General features: G+C 59.0%; 1 protein-coding gene across 2 annotated transcripts; it reads right to left on the bottom strand.

Moving 5' to 3' along the window:
- Positions 1-2,203: 2,203 nt before the first annotated feature.
- On the bottom strand, positions 2,204-11,819 carry TMEM8B (transmembrane protein 8B). Of its 2 annotated transcripts, XM_021554603.3 has the most exons (13): positions 9,467-10,230; positions 8,371-8,560; positions 7,107-7,314; positions 6,837-6,970; positions 6,443-6,702; positions 5,837-6,192; positions 5,445-5,541; positions 5,114-5,237; positions 3,699-3,841; positions 3,345-3,523; positions 3,112-3,258; positions 2,921-3,037; positions 2,204-2,704 (listed from the first exon to the last, which is right to left on the bottom strand). In XM_021554603.3, exons 1-13 carry the CDS (start codon positions 9,939-9,941, stop codon positions 2,369-2,371), a joined length of 2,766 nt encoding a protein of 921 aa, XP_021410278.1. In that variant the 5' UTR covers positions 9,942-10,230; the 3' UTR covers positions 2,204-2,368. The 2 variants fall into 2 exon arrangements, with proteins under 2 accessions (XP_021410278.1, XP_077646425.1); XM_077790299.1 differs by lacking the exon at positions 9,467-10,230 and adding an exon at positions 11,721-11,819 and having other exon boundaries at positions 5,114-5,541.
- Between the last annotated feature and the right edge of the window lie 907 nt (positions 11,820-12,726).

Raw genomic sequence — 12,726 nt, 5'->3', positions numbered from 1 at the left:
TGTGCCAGCCTCCTGGGCAGGGGAATGGGTTTCTGCCCACCCTGGGACTGGGAGATGAAGTGAAAATGGGGATTCCCAGCTCTCAGCAGGCAGCCTATGGGCCCCCAGGGACAAGCTGGGTTGGCAGAGAATGCCTGGATCCTCTCCAGTGCTGCTTGGCCGAGCTTCCTCCTGGGCAGTGTGGTCAGATGCATGGCCTGTCCTTGAGATGAAAAATGCAGTTGCAGGTTTAATTAAAAGGAGAGGGAGCTCCGAGCAGCACCAGCAGCCCAGAAAAGCAGAGTCTAGCAGAGCTGCTGTGTGGCTCTGCCTGGGTTCCCTGGGCAGCTCTCCTGGCTAAAACCCTTGCTCACCTCTTCCAGGACCCCACAAGGGTCCAATCCCATATGTGCCACCCCTGTGATGTCTGCTGTGGGGAAGGTCAGGGGCTGTGCAGCTGCTTGCACAGGGATAGCTCATCACACCACTGGCTCTGTTATTGTAGAGTCTTTACAAATTTGTCAAGCAGCAGATTCACACTTCAGCCCTACAGCAGGGGATGAGGGATGGGTAATGCTGCTGCACACAGCCCTGACACCTCCATGAACCTGGGGTGCATTGGTGTAGGGCAAGTTTATGTCCAGTGTGTGTTTCACTCCACCCTCTTGCTGATGTGAAAGCTAAAGCTGAGATACTCACCCTCTGGGGGCTGCTACTGCCAGTGGGGTACAATTTGACTTAATTTAAAAAATTCTTAATCTGTCACCTGGCCAGACAGAACATTCTGTATAGGAGAGAGAGGGCTGGAGAGTGAACTCGGGGGGAAGGAAAGTGGCAGATGCAGGTTCACCAGTCCTTGTACAATGACTGGGGCTCCTGCCCAGGCTGCCCAGCACACTTCCACTCCAGGCTGGCTCCCCATGGGCATAGCCCACACCAAGGCCCAGAGACAGAGGCAGCAAACCCCTGAACTCACCAGCACTGCCATGGTCCTCAGTAGCTCATCCCTCCTCCTGTTCTGCCAATCCCATCCCCACAGTCATCTCCAGCTGCCCCCACAAACCCCCAAGCCCACCCTGCTCTGGCCAGCTGGGGCCCAGCTCCCAAGAAGCAGTTTTAATTAGATTGCAATCCTATTACATAGCTGCCTGCCTGCCGGCAGTTGCTAATCCTGTTAAGCATCCGGTAAATCTCCCTGTGCCGGGTTCTGTCCACAGGGGTATGGGGAGGGGGGCTGCTGGCGGGTGGGCTCTGCTCAGCTAGGATGTGGCTCCTAGGATGCAGAGCTTTGCCTCAGGATTCCACCATGAAGACCTCTGCAGGGCTCGGAAATTCTCAGGAGATTGGGGAAGTCCCCAGAGGGGTGAGAAATATCAGTGAAATTTTCCCTGCTGAAGTAGAGTGAACCCCCCCCAGTCCTTGAGGTACACACACAGCCCAAGTGTCTGTAACCACACCATGGTCACCACTGGCTGCAGTGGGTGCTGAGCCCACAGGTCTGACCATAAGCCAGACAAGGAGCAGGGGCTGAGAAAAGGTTGTCCCAACTGGGTCACAGGGTCCAGTCCATGCAATGCCCCTCCCACTGGAGACAAGCGTCCTGCAGAGACAGGGCTGGTGGCAACAGCAGGGACACAAGGTCACTAGTCTACCGCTCCTTGGGTGTAGCAACATGTGGGGTGGTGAGGCAGGCTGCCCCAGGTAGTGGGGTGACACAGGCTGTGGGGTCCTGGGGATGTGGCCTTTGAAGGCAGAGGCCTCTCAGACCTGTGCATTGCCATGGCAGGCAGCAGCAGCCACCAACGGCACCCACAGCTATAGGCTCACCACAGTCCTGCAGGCTTGGAGGGGATCCTGGATGTCCTGGTTCAGCACAGCTGCTCCCAGGTCAGACAGGACAGGCATCCTGTGAGAGCACAGTGCCCCAGCAAAGACATCCTAGCCTTGCAACCTGTCATAATAGGAGCCAAAACACTGCAGCCTCTGCTCCCCACCTCCTGCCAGCCACTTTGCTCTGTTGGAGCTGCAGCTGCTCCAGAGCAGCCACCAGAGAGTAGCAGCTCTGACTGAGAACCAGAGACTGTTGCCATTCCTCCCCTCCACACTGAACCATATCCCCTCAGCAACTCCCAACTCCATCACCTGGCAAAGAGAGGAATGTGACCCAGCTCAGCCTTGAGACCCCATAGCTCTGCCCCAGACTGAGTCACAGCAACCCCTGAAGACAAGTTCCATCAGGCTGTAATTGGAAGAACAGGTTGGCACAGGTGGCTGTGTGCCTGTCCAGAGGAGTCCTGGCACCCCCAGAGATGGGTGGCCAGCAAAGAGAGTGGGTGCCAGCCCCACAGGGCTGCTGTCCATGACAGAGGAGTCTGAGCTGGCTTCAGCATCAGCTGGTACAAATGCTGTTGATGGAGGCCACAGCGGGGTCGACAAGCCCCAGCTCCTCCTGCTCATTGATGCAGAGCTGGTACCCACATCCCTTGCGCCGGGGCAGGGGCCCCAGGCGCCTGCTGGGCTTGGCACGGGGCGGCAGCAGGAAGCCAACGCTGCCGGCAATGAGCAGGTGCCAGATGCTGTGGATGTAGAAGTAATTCTCCTCTGTCTCCACGAAGGCGTAGAGCAGCACGGCCGCCGCTGCGATCAGCGCTCCTGGGCACAGGTAGAAAGCCCAGCGCTTCCAGGTTGGTGGGTAGCAGTGGCGGCGACGGATGGTGCGAGCCGTCTGTGGTGGGGAAAGGACAGGCTGGAATGGGGGACCCACAGCAGGGACAGGCACGACCTCTGTGCCATGGTGACACACCCCTCAGGAGTCAGGGAGAGGCAGTTATGGGGAAGGGTGAAGGCAGCAGAGGGGAGATGCTGGCAAGGGCAAAATGCTGAGCACAGCAGGATGGGTACCACCCATAAAGGGGGTGCCCCATAAGGGGCACCATCTTACCCAGGCGACGGCCATTATCCCCAAAGCAAAAAGGCTGGGCCCCAGAAGGTTCCAGAGCCCATGACGGTCCATCTGCAGAGCCATGGAGAGCAGCATGGCCCCTAGCAGGTACAGCACCTGTGGGGCAGTGGGGCACCCATCAGAATAAATCTCTTCCATGCCTGCCCTGTATTCTCCCTCCCCACACTTGCCTGCTTGACTATGGGCTGGAGACGGGCCATGGCGATGACAGTGACCCAGACAGACATGAGAGAGCCCAAGAAGTCACAAAACTGCAGCACATCATACTCCATGATGCAGAACACCACAATGCCTGGCTGGTCACAGGCATGGTAAAACTGGGGTAGCAGGGAAAGGGTGTGAGAGCTGCCCTGCACAGCCCCAGCCCCTCACCTGCCCTTCAGCTGCCCCATGCCACACTCACAGTGGAGAAGAACATGGTGAAGATGTAGACAGCAGCTTCTAGGAGGTAGTGGCTGCGGACAGCAATGGCCACGGGAGGCACAAACATGACATTGCTGAGGCACAACAGCAGCGTGGAGAGGAGCTGGAAGCCATAGGAGAAAGCCTCAGCGTTGTCTGTGCAGCCCCAGCCGTTCCAGCCTATGACCAGGGAGAGATGCTGTCACCAGGGCAGGGTCTGGTGGGGAGTGAGCAGGGAACCCCCTTTCCAGGACCCTGCAGAGACCTGGCAGGAATGGATTACTGGGATACAAGTATTATCCAAGGGGAAGGGGAAGCATGCTGGGGGTCTGTGGGTGCCTGGGTCAGGTCTCACCAGCTTTGCACTCGCAGGCAGCGTACAGGTAGTTGTTGGTGCGCAGCAGCTTGCACTGGCCATAGATGCCGCAGTCGTTGATGCAGGGTGAGAGGTAGGCGCGCAGGTACACCTCAGCTGTCACGTTGGTGCAGGGCTCAAACCTGCGGGGTGGGAGAAGGGGGTCAGCCCTCACTCTGTGCCCTTGAAGAGCTCTTGCCTCTATCAGAGACATGTGTCACCCAGACTTGGCAGGTGATGGGAGACCCAGGGACTGGCAAGGCTGAAAATGAGATTCTTTGGTGCTGCACATGGTAGCTGAGAGCTGGTCCCCAAGGATTCTGTGTGCTTCTATTGTTTGTGCCAGCCTGAGTGAGCAGGAGGAACGTGGCCATGCTTAAAGCCCCTCTGCCTTTAGCAGCACACTCATCTGGTTCCTATTTCATTTGGGCTTTGCTGTGCAAACACTGCACCCTGCCCTGCAATGCCCATGTGTGAACCCATCAGGGAAGGACTGACTGTTGACTGGCAACTCAGCATGAAGTAGAAACTCAGAAGAGGAGTCAGAGCAGGCACACCAACCCCACCATCCTGGGCTGCCCCAGCACAAGACTGCCAGCACCTCCTCATCTCCAGCACACCAGGAGCACAGGCAGCCCACAGGCTGACAGCATGTACCAGCTGCTGGATGGGCACACAGTGTCAGCTGCACGTGTGTCCACTGACTGTGTCCTCACACAGTCAAAGCTGCACATGCATGTGTGCAGAACATACACAGCCCTGAGTGCTTCAGCAAAGCCCTGACTGCTTGTGCAAACCAGAATATGCACACAGAGCTGGCTGCACCCAAATATACATGCAGTGCTACATGCACGTGTTCATCAAATGTGCATGCAGCACCATCCGCACTCATGCATCCTTGCACATATAGACACACACATGCACACCAGTCTCACTCTTCCACAAGGCTCCAGGCAGACACAGAGACCAGAAGCAGAGCCGCAGCACAGCACCAGTCCCTGGAAATGCTGAGCAGAGCCTCAGCCTGACCAGAGATGCCCCCTCACTCGCAGAGCAGAGCCCTGTTCTCCCAGCAAAAGCCCGGTCCCCACCCAGGCATGGGTACAGATGGGCCCTGCCGTGGAGGCGGAGAGGCACTGACAGATGCCCAGTGTTTGCGAGCTGACAGGCACTTCCTAACCGCGAGACAGAGGGAAGAGCTGCGGGGACCCACAGATGGTCAGGCAGACGTGAGCTGGAGCCATCCGTGCCCACGCAGCACTCACACGGTCCGCAAAGCCACGTGCACACACATGAGCGGAGACACGCAGCGCAGGGCACGGGCACACCCACAGACCCACGGCACACACAGGCACAGGTCAGGGTGAGGACATCCCCCCTTCGGACACAGGGAGGGGATATGCTGGGAGTCTTACCCGTGTTCTGTGGCACAGAGTGAGCGCAGACTCAGGTACCAGCTGCCTGTCTGTGGGTAGGGGATCCGCAGGCGGCTGAGGCTGGCTGTGGCATTAACGGAGAGCAGGAAGCCTGCCAGAGACTCTGTGGGCCAGAAGAGATCTGGGTGAGCAGAGCAAGGTGCAGCCCCCTGCCCTTGACAGAGCTGGAACAGGGACAGAGTACCCTGTGCAGGCTCCAGGGTCACATGCCCCCATGGTCTCTGCAGCCTCCCCCCACCCAGCCTCTTGCCAGACACAAGGGTTGTGACCCCATGGACATGGCAGGATGGACATGCACAGCCCAGCCTACCTGTCTCACAGATGACCGAGGTGTTGTCACTGGATGTCAGTGGGACTCCATGGTTTAGACACCCAAACACTGTCACATTCTCACCACACAGGGAGCTCTGACAGCAGAGGAGATGGCCTTAAACCAGTGCCAGGGATGTCCCCTACTCTGACAGCACTTGGATCACAGCACACCAATTAGCAGTGCCCTAACCCACTGCCCACCCAAGAACATCCCAAACCTGGGCCTTGGAGCACCCTAATCCATTCTCCATCATCCAAAAATTTCACAACCCCTGCCTGTGACCCCAAATCCTGTTCCCTGCCCTGCTGCAACCTTGACATCACCCATCTCCCTTCCTGCCCCCGGCCCAAGCTACCCTGCCCCATTCAGGGTGTATGTGGCCACCTCACCACGTTGAGACGCAGCTCCAGGTTGAGCACCCCGCCACTGTCCAGCACTGGCAGGAGGTTGATGACGAAGACAGCCGGGCGGTCTGGCGGCACTGACACGTTGGGCCCGAAGAAGATGTAGAAGTGGACAGAGAAGGTGTCCAGCTCGTTCCGCAGTGTGGGCCGGACAGGCCAGCACTGCTCTCCGGTGTGTAATGTGACAGGGATGGGGACTGGGTGCTTCGTGTCGTTGGGGCTGGTGGGTGGAGGGCTGTCCCCCAGTGCCAGCCCACCCGCGGAGCCAAAGGAGTGGGGCATGTTCATGGAGGCGCTGGAGGGCAGGAAGGGTGGCCGGGCCAGGCTGGGTCGGGAACAGTCTGGAGGGACAGAGCCATCAGCCTGGGCACCACACAGCTCCAGACCACTTTTGGTTCCCACCGTCCCTTCTTGCCCACCACGCATCTCCATTTATGACCCAGCCCCAACATCTAACAGCATTCCCATCCCAGCAGAGCTGGCTTTAACCCCGTGCCCAGCTGCAGACAGATCCTGTGGGCATCTTTTAGCCCCTACACCAAAGCAGAGTCAAGGCCATGTCTCCACCCACACCTCCACATGCACCCTCACCTGTGAGCTGTACAGTGACCTGGAAGGAGATGGTGCCCGGCACCCCAGGGTGTTTCTCCACCAGCACGTAGTACCAGTGCTGCCAGAAGGGCAGGTCCTGTGCCAGCTGGCAGGGAGTGTGTTCCTGGCAGTCCAGGGTTGTGGAGTTGTGCAGGGGGGGAGCCTTGGCCCGCACACGCAGCCAGAGTGGACAGCCCTCGGCCCCACGGCACCGCAGCACCTCCACGAGTACTTGCGATGTGTAGCTGGGCACAAAGACCCTGTGGGACAGCAGTGCCAGGTTGTGCCCATCACTGTGGACTAAGAGGGCTGGGGAGGGAAGCCATAGGGATGGGATACCCTCATCTCCCCACCCTGAGAATGGCCCCTCCTTAGGTGACCTTCTCATACTCACTTGTAGAGGCAGGAGCGGTTGTGAGGGGCCATGCTCTGCTCGGTGACATGACCGGGGTACAGCACAGCGATGTTCACCAGGCGCTGCACGATGAGCTGTGGCTGGAAGAGATACTGGCACTCCTCGTAGAGTCCCTGCAGCAGAGGAGAGTCATCACAGGGCAAGGGGCATAGGGCACTGCCCCCACTTGGGATACCTGCCCTGGGCACTGCCAGCCCAGAGCAATTAGACCCCAGCCCTGCCCCGCCATGGTCCCTCCAGGCCCTTCACCTTAACGGAGATCTTGCCCTCATCTTTGGGCAGGTGGGCAGCCAGGAACCAGTCCCCGGGCAGTGGGCTGGTGACATTGAACACGCCTGTGGTGCGGTTGGGCAGGGTCCAGGTGAGGGTCAGTGCGAAGGAGCCAGGGACGGCCGTGTCCCTGGGGAAGTGCGTGTGCAGCGGGTTAATGACAGAGGGAGCCCCTGAGCGGAAATACCTGTGGGAGAGACAGCAGTCAGCAGGGTGTAGGCTGGGCATCGTGGCAGGGCCAGTATGTCCTACATGTGGGTGTCTTCCTCTATGCTTAAAGACATCATGGAAGCTGGGACCTTTCTGGAGACTGAGATTTCCTGAGTGGGTGTTCAAGCAAAACAGTTCATCTATGAGACGCACAGAAGAGTGGAACCTGCATTGGTCCTGGGAAGATGAGTCATGGGGAGAGAGCGTACATGTTGTCTGGGCTTTTGTTTGGATAGGGTTCGTTTTCTTCTTAGTGCCTGTTACAGTGCTGTGTTTTTGATTTAGTATAAGACTAATGTTGATAGCACACTGATGTTTCAGTTGTTGCTCAACAGCGCTTACCCTAAGTACTTTTCAGTGTCCCATGCTCTGCCAGAGAGCAGGTGCGCAAGATGTTAGAAGGGAATGTGACCTGGAGAGCTGACCCAAACTTACTGAAGTGATATTTCATACCATACAGAACATATTCTGTCCCATACAGAGGCTCTTGCCCAGTGTATAAACTTGAGAGAGTTGGCATGGAGCCACCAGCCACTTCTGGGGGACAGGTTGGGCATCAGTCAGCATGTGGTGAGCAACTGCGTGATGAATCATTCGTCTTTTTCAGTTTTATTTCTCTCTCTCCTTTTTGTTACTGTTGTTATTATTTTTGTAGCTGTTTTATAATTAGTGTTATTGGCATATTTATTTTGATTAGTTAACTGTTTTTATCTCAACCCACAAGTTTTACTTTTTTTCCATGATTCTCCTCCCCAGCGGGGGAGCAGGGGGGGTTGAGCGAGCAGCTGCGTGGTACTCAGTTGGCAACCTGCTCTAGTGGAACATGTTCCATGGTAGTAGATTGGAACAAGATGATCTTTCATCTCCTTTCCAACCCAAAGCATTCTGTGGTTCTATGATTCTTTGACTCCATAGGTACACATGCTTGTGCAAGCTAAGAAGCAGGCAAGAGCAGGCAAGCTGTGGGGCAAATCCAGGCAGGAGGAGCAGAGACAGGCAGGAAGGATACAGGCAGGCTAGGCTGCTTACTCACACGGTGATGCTGCGGTCTGGGCATTGATCCCCAAAGGTGCCACCTTGCTCCTTGAAAGTGATGAGGTTCCAGACGGCAATGACAGTGTCCTCAGGAATGTGGAAATGGAAGAGCTCGATGCTGGCAAAGGAGCGGAAGGGGCTGAGCTTGCGTGGTGTGCGGGTGAAGTAGTCTGTCACAAAGAGCCCATCTGCAAAGGAGACCCAAGGGGCTCTCAGTAGGGCAAAGGATTGGGGAGGGGGTTGTGGAGCACCTCCCCCCCAGAGCTGGCCCACCAGCCAGGCTCTGAATATGTCACATCAGCAGCCTGGAGGCAGGAGGGGCTGGGACAGTGCCATTTCAGTGAATCCCCAGGGCTGACGTCAGCTGTCCCCAGCTGTGTCTCCCAGCCCTGGCACAGTCTGCATCATTTCTGGTTCAGCACTGCCTCAAGTCCAGTTCACTGAGCTGTGGGTGCTGATGGCCAGTAGCCTGAGGAGCCCATGGCCCTAGCTGCTCATGCTCTGCTCCCTGTATTTTACCTGTAATAGTAAGGGACATTCTTCATGGCTTAAGCTATGCCCTAGCAGATCAGCTCCCACAGGAACACACATTCCCCTTCACCTGCCTGCTGGGGAGGCTCAGCACCGAGCCCATCATAAAGTGCAGAGTTTCATCCTCGAGCCACAAGAAAAAGGAGCAAGGAGAGGACTTCCTGAACCGCCTCCCAGCTCTCCCATGGTTTGTGGAGAAGGAACGGTGCACATATGTGTGCACATATGCACACGTGGGTGCTGTCTGCATGCACGGCAGAGTGGAGGCGTGCAAACCCACATCCATGGGAGTGTGTGCCTGTGCACAGTCCCATGTCTGAAAGATGCTTCCTGCAAGTCCACGGCACACGTGGGGGCCACCTCCCCCTGACCAGCTGCCTGACAGGTCGATTTTCAGGGATTTCCAGGAGCTCCAGCAGCAGTGAGACAGCCACTTCTTTGTCACAAGGGAGAACAGGACTCGAGACAGTAGCCATAACTTCACCTATGATTACCACACTACACCCGTGCCAGCCTGGGAGACCCATCCATTTTTCTCTAGAGACACAGCAAGAATGAGATACCCCTTTTCACAAGCTGCTGGAAAGGAGGAGGCCAGCAGAGGGTAGGCTGGGAGCAGGTCTGTGCCCAGGAAGACTCATCCAGCATAAAGTGGGATAGCTGAGAAGAGGGTCTGCTTTGCACCACATGTTCTTGGTGAGGAGTGTGCGCATGTGCTTGCATGCACGTGTGTTTGTGCTGCGTGTGTGCATCCCCAGTAGGCTGTACACTGACATGCATCTGCTCCCTTGTCTGGAACAAAGGCAGCTCCCCCTCCCCTTCGCTCCCAGCCGGCACAAGCCAGACATGAAACACCTGCCTCCTCAATGCAAGAGCATCCGATACCAATTTCTCCACCAGGAACGACCTGGTCATTCCACAGCCCCACGTGGGGACAGTGACCTGGCGCGGGACTTCAGGGAGGGTGTTGAACACAACTCCAGAAGGGGAACTGGGGGAAGGACCCGGAGCTACCCAGTCCCCACACAGGCCCCCCATCCAGGCTCTTTCATCCAGGGCAATGTGAGGGAACTGGTTGCATGCAGAGGGTCAGACTGATGTGGCATGGTAGTGCAGCCAGAGCATGGGAACGGTGCTGGAGGATGGAACGGGACTGCTATCCACGGAAGCAGAGTGGATGGAAAGAGAAAAGCCAAAGCCCCTCTGCTTCAGGCCGGCCAGCGGCCTGAGCCGCAGGACCCCAGCCCCGCTGCTACAGCCTCAGGTCTCGGCCACGGTCAGCACTGCGGACAGCTCCGCGGCCGGCGGTCAGCACCGCGCACAGCTCCCGCTGCCGCCCCCCCCGCTGCACCCTAGCACCGGCAGCCCCCGGCCAGCTTCCCCCCTTCCCCCTCGAAGCCCCTAAGTAACCTTCCGCACCCCGTTCACCAAGCCATCTCCTTGCCCCATATCCTGCTCCTGGTCTTATACTGCCGTTGATGTATCCCACGCACATCCTGACGCCCCGCTGGACACACACCCCCGTTTCTGCAGGCTGTCCATCTCCGCTGCTCCCCTGCACGCACACAGCCTTCTGCCCTGCATCTGCAACTCCCCGGGCCCACTCATTGCCCACGCACACGCCTCCCTCCCAGGGTGTTCCACTGCCTGTGCACTGCCTGCATCCTCCTCGCACGCACAACTCTGCACCCCACTGCTCATCTGTCTCCATGCCTCACTGCATGGGTACACCGTGCCCCACTGCACGCACATCCATGCATCCCATTCCACAGACATCCAGTACCCTCTACACAGGCATCCCTGTACCCCATTATGCAAACACCCCCCTGCAGACGCATCTCTGCACCCATCGCACCCACCTCATGTCCCAGTGTAGATGTACCCTGTGCCCCATGGCACCCCACACCCAACTGGGGACAGCTCTGTACTCTGCAGCATATCTGCCCCAAAGCCCACCGCATAATGGCCCCATCCCTTGTGCCACACTCACCGTGTCCCGTCACAGGTGCACCCCACATCCCAGGATGCCATCCCCCCATAGCTGCGTCCTTATGCTCCATCTCACCCACACCCTGCCCCACTGCATGCAAACCTCACATCCCATTGCTCATGTAGCTCATCCCAAGCTACACAGGTACCCACTCCAAGCTCACCCCCTGTGCCGCACCACATGGACCCCCGCAGCCCACACCTGCAGCCCTTCTCCCCACCGCATCTCACCCACTCCCTGCCCCGCAGCAGGCACACTCCGCATCCCATTGTTCGTGTACTTCACACCCATCCCAAGTTCATCCCTCTGCCCCACGGCTCCTCACGGAGCCCTGTGACTCACCTCCAGCCTTCCTGCCCACCGCGCACACTCCCGCGCTCCATTCTCACCTGGCCCACCCCACTGTGTGCACACCCCACATCCCATTGCTCGTGTACCTCACGCCCACCCTACACGTTCATCCCGCTGCCCCCGGCACGCTGTCCTGTGCTCCTCCGCACGGACCCCCGCACCGCGTGCCTGCAGCCCCCCTGCCCACCGCACACACCCCCGTGCTCCAATCCCACCCGCCCCGCTGCGCGCACCCCCCACACCCCGAGGCTCCCGTACCTCACACCCATCCCAAGCTCGTCATCCCTTGCGTCCCGCCGCACGAACCACCGCTCTCCGCTCCACCACCTCTCCCACCCACCGCACACACCTCCTCCGCGGTACCGCCTCGCCCCCGCCGCGCCGGCACCCTCGACGTGCGCTCCCGCACGCCGTCCCGCGCTCGCCCCGCCGCCCCACGCCCGCGCCCCCCGCCCCGGTCTCCCGGCGGCGCTCACCGGCGGCGGGCGGCGGCAGGAGCAGGAGCGGCAGGAGCAGCAGCGGCAGCGGCAGCGGGAGGCGCTGCCCGCCGCTCCCGCCGCCCCGCCGGGCCATCGCCGCCGCCGCCGCCGCCGCCGCCGCGGCTGCCGTGGGGCGCGCGCCTCCGGCCGCCCCGCCGCGCACCGGCGGCCCTGACGTCATCCGCCCCGCCCACCGGGACAGCCTCCCTCGTCGCCATTGGCCTCCGGGCACGTCAATCACCGGCGGGCGCGCCACGCCCCGCCCGTTCCGAGAGACAATTCCTCCCCTCCGATCCCCTCGGGATGGACCCGGCGCTGACCGGGGCACTAGGGGACAGCGACACGAGCGGGAATGGAGATGGGAAGCTGCGGGAAAGGGGCACCGCGTGGAACCCGAGATATGGGCCGGGAACTGGGGCACAGGGCTGGGCACAGGGACATGGCGCTGTAACGGAGATAGGAGCCGGGAACGGGGGCACAGGGCAGAGACACCGTCTGGAGCAGGGACACGGGCTGAGACCAGGAACAAGGCGCTGAGGGCAGGAACATGGTGCTGTAACTGAGATACGGGCCGGTAATGGGGTCACAGGGCTGGGGGCAGGGACATGTCTCTGGAACTGAGACATGGCCAGGAAGGGGTCACAGGGCTTGGGACAGGGACATGGTGCTGTGACAAGGATATAGGCCGGGAACAGAGATATGGGGCTGAGGGACAGGAACATGGGGCTGCAAACAGAAACATAGGTTAGGGGAGAGGGACAGAAACAATGACTGAGGACAGTGATGTGGGTCTAGGGGATAGGGATACGGGTCTGGGGACAGGAATATGTCCTGGGCACAGAAATATGTCCTGGGTACAAAAATATATAATGGAGAGGGACATGGAGTTGCTGGCATGCCCTGGAATTAAGGAAACGGATGGAAGGCAGCGAGGGCTACCTATGGAGCTGGAGGTGGTGGGGCTATCTACCCCACAGAGGGCTGTGTAGGGGGGTCAGGTGGT

Source organism: Lonchura striata, chromosome Z (genome assembly GCF_046129695.1).
Source record: "Lonchura striata isolate bLonStr1 chromosome Z, bLonStr1.mat, whole genome shotgun sequence".
In the NCBI taxonomy this organism is placed as follows: Eukaryota; Metazoa; Chordata; class Aves; order Passeriformes; family Estrildidae; genus Lonchura; species Lonchura striata.
The sequence above is the reverse complement of the archived record's forward strand: the minus strand, read 5'-3'. Positions and strand labels throughout refer to the sequence as shown.